Below are 6422 nucleotides of genomic sequence, written 5' to 3'. Positions count from 1 at the left end.
ATTTAGTTGGTAAAAAAGCTCATTAATTTGTGAGATGGGATAACATAAATCTTATGTACTACAAGACAAATTGACCATTCCTAAAATGTTTTCACTATGCTTCCAAAATTGACCATGATAATTTTTTATAGAATTTCTTGGTCACATTCCAATCCCAAATATAACTGGGCGACATTCAAGACAAAATGAAACATATGATGAATATTGAATCTTGATCTTTTTTATGTGATGGGACATGAGATATAGTTGTCTTAGCCCCCTATAGTGAACACTCTTACCATTCACAACTTTGTTTATATCAAGTAGATACTATAATTAACTTGGACCTTTAATTTTTTTTTTTAAAGTAACCATAAGAGAGAATTCTTTTTTCGTGAAACCTTAAGAGATAAATTTAATGTGCTTATAACTTTATATGTTGTACTATATATAGATTGGATAATGGTAAAGGACAAGTTTTAATATCATAATAATATAATATTTTTTAACAAAATTTATGATTTAATGATCATACATATATTAAAATATTATACAATATATCAATATTAATTTATATAAAAATCAAGTATATCCCGTGCATTGCATGAGTGTGTATTGCTAATTTTTATCTATAACACGCTAACTCTCATATTTTGCATATTATGATTGTCTTGCATAATAAGGAAATGTGATTGTTCTTTCCCGAGCCTTGAGGAAGATTAAGGAAATACCAGGTCCTTTTTATTTTTATTTTTTGACCAAATTATGTCAAATTATAATTCAAATTATTTTATTCACTCTAGATTGGAAAATTAAGGCCCCTATAACAAGCTACCTTTCTTTTTGAACTTGGTGATATATATTTTCCAATCTAGAGTGAATGTAGTTTGACCCACCACAATTTGTTGAGATGATAGAGTACTAAAGAAGGATTGAAGCTTAATTGGAATTAAGGTTATAGGAAAATTAAGAGTATTTTCTGATTCAATGGAGGCTGTCTTTTAACATACTCTAATCTACGAGATAAAAATCATCCTACTTTTGAAATTGCAAAGAATAGTATGAGTTTACTTATGAGAAATTAGGTTTCTTGTGAGCATGCTTTTAGAAAAGTTGACGCTTACACTGATTGGCTCGCTCAGCATGCTCACGATGTGAATATTGAACTAACTAATAATCTTCCCGAATTACTCATGACATACACTGTGATATCAAGGATTTGAATATGTACAGATTTTACACAGTTTTATTACAAAATTACGTAACAAACATCCTCATTGATAGACATCCATAAATACAAGAACAAAATTCAGAAACCCAGAAAGCAGAAGTATTATGAGATGAGACTCAAACAAAAACTTCCAGATGGTATTGTGATCAAAGTAAGGCTTCAGGGCACTGCTAACTAGAAGCAGTTCTTGTGTTAGATGGCACCTGAAATTTGACATGTTTCAGAGACTATATGGAAAATTAATTATCAACAAACAATTTTGTTGAGCATCAATGCAGCAATTTAATCTTACAGAAACAATGGAAATAACATGAGAAAATAAATTATTTTGCAGTTCAATCCACACAGAATCAAATTTTAATTTAATCGTGACTGAGCTGTTGGTTCACATGACCATCCCTAGTTTCAGATGAGCCTCCTTTATAAACAAATTTTTAATTAAATCAATATATTTCAGGTTTCTAAGTTAAAAGACTAAATTCAATTCAAAAGTAAAACTCAGAAACAAAGTAACGATGGAGTCCATTAGGTTTTACTAAAATTACAAGGCAGAAAATTAAGTAGAAAAGCTTCATAAGACAGGAACACAAGCTCTTCACTTGATTTATTTATTCCAATCAGTAATATTGCTCATCGTGGATAGATGAGTAACTATCATTTCCAAGGAGGCAGTAAATAGAAAGGTAAAACCCAATTTTGCAGTTATAATGACAGAACAAAAGAGTTTGCTACATTGAAAACAGGAATGTTTGAGAACCTTGAAAATTTCCCACTTAAATGTGAAAAGTGGAATGAAATTATGCATTAATTCTAACACATATCCTTAAAGTGGAGATTCTAAAATCAATCATCACCCCAGATAAAGTGTCAATGCCAACATAACTCATCTTTCTACTGTATGCACATATTGCCTTGAAATTATTTGGGCTATCTTAGGAGTGCCCATAAACAATGTCGTAAAACCTTCAAAATGCATAAAGCAATTGATTTGGACCTCGTAGCATGGGATGTGATATGCACTAATTCAACCAAAAACAGAGGAAATTGAGAACACCTTACAGAATGTGATATAATTTCACTGAGGCATATATGCAACCAACCCAAATAGTAGTTAAAGAAAGCTTCTGATGGCCACAGCAATGCCAAACCACATGTTCAGTGCAATGAAAGCAGAGAAGGCTTTAAACTGAACATCCAAGCCTAGTATTTCTTAGCAGAAATATATTGGATCAATTTTGAGCACAAAAATTTCACAACATAAACAAGGAACCACCTCAAGGATTGTAAATGGCTACTAGTCCTCTTATGCTGGACATTAATATGTGGGTGCTCACAGAACTTTTAACTTGAGACTAGCCAGGGGCTACCTAACCACTTTCTACATGAAGATATGGTGTGCCTATTAATCATGATAGTGACTTAATTCCACTCACCCTTAAAAATTTTGTAACAGTATCATGTTAATAATCTATATAGTGAAAAATATTTATAAAGGAATATGATATCATGTCTCAAAGGACTCATCCACATGAACATCGAGAAGTGATAAATCGAAACTAATTCAAGCCTGGAGACACATATCAATGGCCTGATGGTAAATGATTAAGCAATTGGAAGCAGAATTGACCCCTTACAATTAAATTTATTCTGTTGTTATCATTATCATCATCTATATCCTTTTGATTATAAAGCAACCAATTTCATAATGTGGCTTATTCATTCAGAACAACTCACTCGTGCGGTAAAATATTTCAGTTATTGTAATCGACTCACTGAAGCAATATGACAAGAATTCCAAACAAAATTATGTTTCAAGATAATTAGACAAATTCTTCCAAAAGGCCTTATAACTGAATGGCTACAACAAACTGATATCCTGCTCGATATTGGAAAACTCAATTCAAGTTCCATAACTCCAAATGCGAATTGCTAACAATTGCAGAAGCATCATCATCAACAACAACAACAAGCCTCATCTCACTAGGTGAGGCCGGCTATATGAATTATACGATGCTCTACCATTTATTAAATTTTTAAAAATATTATTAATTAAAAGGTCGATTGCAGAAGCGTCAATTCAAAATAAAAAAATTTAATAGAGGAAACAGAGGAAATCAAAGACCGCATTCATGTAAACCCCAATCTAACAAATAATCGCAGAATCGAAATAAAACCTCCAAACACCTAAATCAAAAACATTAAACAAAGCACCAAACTAAGGAAACTCACCATCTTTTCATTACTGGCGAGGTTTCTCCGAATCAGAGGAAGATGGAGGCGAAGATTCCTCAGTGTGGAAAGAGGGCAAGGGATTCCCGCCTTTGATGACCCAACCAAGGGCAAAGAAGGCAACCCCAGCTAGAATCGCAGTGCCCCAAGCATGAGAGTACCATCTACTGTATTGTTTGATGGCATACCTCCATTGCTCTCTGAGAGTAGCAGCGTCCGGATTCACTGCGTCAGGTGGGTTCGGATAATGAACCTTGTGGCCTGAAAATTGGTTCGAGCTGTGATTGTGGGAATGGCCACTTCTGATTTCAGAGGGCACTCCACTTGAGGAAGACGAAGGAGGAGGAGTAGGAGCAGAGGAATGGCTTTTGGGATCAGCGTCAGACATGGTGGTGAATGGGAATCTAGTTACGGGTTTGATACTGATCAGTGTCCTCCCTGCAAGGTCTAGCGAACATGGGAAATCATCTTCCACGTTTCAGAAATGACAGCCAACTCCTCTTTGATCTTTGTGCCTCCAAGCAAACCCTCGATCGAGCTAGGCAAAATAGATTCTTATGGATTGCGGGGGAATACTCCGTTCAGATAAACATGAAGAGGCACAGAGGCCTGTTTGGATAACCTGAACTGAAAACATACCCTATTATTAAATTGATTTGGGCATTGATTTAAGAATTAATAATTAAAAAAATAAATATAATTTTTAATTTATATACTTTACTCACATTTTATTTTTTATTTTTATATTTTTTTAATATTTTATATTTTTATATTTTATTATTTTTAATTATTCTATGAGTAAAGTATAAAGACTTTGGAAGGATTTAAAATAATAAAAAATAAAAAGTAAATATAACTTTTGATCTTTTGTACTTTATTCATATTTTATTTTTAGTTTTTATATTTTTTTCAGTATCTATGCACTTTTATTTTTCATTATTTTGGGTCTTTTCAAGGTCTATATATTTTGATCATAGAGGAACTAAAAATAATGAAAAATAAAAATATAGGGATTTAAAATATTAAAAAAATAAAATATATAGGGACTAAAATTAAAATGCAAATAAAATATATGAACTAAAAGTTATGCTTACATAAAAATAAAAATGTAGAAATCTAAAATATAGAAAAAAATATAAAAACTAAAAGCAAAACGTGAGTAAAGTATAAGAATCAAAACTTATATTTATTCTAATTAAAATTATAATTAAACTGTCATTATATGGATTATAAATAAAAGATTTTATTAAATTGATTAAAGTATTACGTTAATAATGTATTAGTTCAACCGAACTGATTCAAGGCAAAGCAAGATGCTTGTCTCCATACTTCTCATTGCTTCCTTTGAAATTTTTTAAAATTTTCTTTGATAAAATTGGTTCCAGCCATCCCATGCTTTATGCTTACTTGACATTTTGCCCCATCATGTATACCATGCTGGATCTATCCTTGAACCCAACAGATTGACCCAATAACCATTTTATGATTCTAAAGCTCAGAATTATAGTTTTATAAAAATACATTCAAATACTCATATTATGTATTAAAATTAAATATAAATTTAAAATTATGTTTTTTTAAATGTCAAAACATCCGTTACAAAAGTCAAAATTAATTAATAAACTCAAAATTATAATTTTTTTTAAAAAATCCAAACACTTCAATATATGTTAAAATTAATTATGAACCTAAAAACATAAGTTGTAAAATAATTTATATGATTTCAGATAAATTTTTAGAAAAATATGATTGAAAAGTAGACTTAAAATATAAGTAATAGTAGCTCATGAGATAATTATAATTTTATGTTCATAATTAATTTTGGCATGTATATAAGTGTTTAGATATTTTTAAAAAAATTATGATTTTTTTCACAATTAATTTTGACTTGTATAATTAATGTTTGGACTTTTTAAAAAAAAAACTATGCTTTTGAGTTTATAATTCATTTTGACATGTTATAAGGGTTTGGATATATTTTCATAAAATAATAGTTTTACCAAATTTTTAATTCTGCTTTCCTATTTTACTTTTCAATCATGCTTAAAATCAATCTTATTAATTAATTATATCACATAACATAATTAATTATATTAAAAATTAATGATATTAATTTTTTTTATCATGGATATTTTAAAGAGCCCTATGCATGTACACACACACACGTGTATATACATAAAAGTCAATTTTAACAAAGTGATGGTTAAATTATGATAAATTTTTTAATTTATGCTCATTAAAATGTATCACCTTATTAAATTTTTCAAGTTTTTAGTGCAAACCAGAGATTTACCTTGATCTTATTAAGCCTAACTAGGATTTACTATAACCTTTCAAAATCTATTCCAACTGTCATGCTCTACTAAAACTTATTAAAGTCAGGCCATAGAAGTGTTCCATTTACACCCGTTTTGATGGGCTGATTATATCTTGGTCAAATCAATATTGGTACTTGATTAATCTCTAGGTGAATTTCTCTCAAGGTAAAGAGTGTGTTTGGTTGGAAAGAGGGGAGATTAGAGATTTTAATAATACATTGTTTTTTTTTTTGAGGGAGGGATCTTTAATAATTCCTTGTTTCGTTTAAAAGGAGAGGAGAAGAAAGACAATAATTAATTTATACTATTATATCCTTATAAATTAGTTTATTTTTTAAAATTATTCCTTATTATAATTAAATTGCAATTTTAAATGGTGTGTTATATTATTTTTTAGAAAGATTATTATAATTGTTATATTAATTATTATTCTATATCGACATTGATTAGGAACTGTTGATGTTTTTATTTAATTTTAGAGGAAAGTATGGCGAGGCTGAGAGCAGTTCGACAGTTCTAAAAGCAAAAGAAAAAGTTGTTCATGGCGAAGGAAGGCTTTGGGTAGGATATAAGAACTACAATTAGATAAAAAAAAAAAGAATATGTGAAGTACAGATTCAGTTTGCTTAAAAATTAAAACTACGGATTCAGACACAAGGTCACAC

At 29.9% G+C, this 6422-nt stretch overlaps 1 protein-coding gene across 1 annotated transcript; it reads right to left on the bottom strand.

Moving 5' to 3' along the window:
- Positions 1-1178: 1178 nt before the first annotated feature.
- Positions 1179-4036, bottom strand: LOC129286676 (uncharacterized). The gene is made up of 2 exons (XM_054922660.1): positions 3440-4036; positions 1179-1413 (listed from the first exon to the last, which is right to left on the bottom strand). The coding sequence occupies exon 1, from the start codon at positions 3825-3827 to the stop codon at positions 3450-3452; it is 378 nt and encodes a 125-aa protein (XP_054778635.1). The 5' UTR covers positions 3828-4036; the 3' UTR covers positions 1179-1413; positions 3440-3449.
- Positions 4037-6422: the final 2386 nt, after the last annotated feature.

Source organism: Prosopis cineraria, unplaced genomic scaffold, assembly GCF_029017545.1.
Source record: "Prosopis cineraria cultivar Desert tree isolate PC_DT_omini unplaced genomic scaffold, ASM2901754v1 PC11, whole genome shotgun sequence".
NCBI lineage: Eukaryota > Viridiplantae > Streptophyta > Magnoliopsida > Fabales > Fabaceae > Prosopis > Prosopis cineraria.
The sequence above is the reverse complement of the archived record's forward strand: the minus strand, read 5'-3'. Positions and strand labels throughout refer to the sequence as shown.

What these genes read in the sequence shown, in the direction of transcription:
- LOC129286676 (XM_054922660.1), bottom strand. Translation starts at nt 3,827, where the DNA reads ATGTCTGACGCTGATCCCAAAAGCCATTCCTCTGCTCCTACTCCTCCT.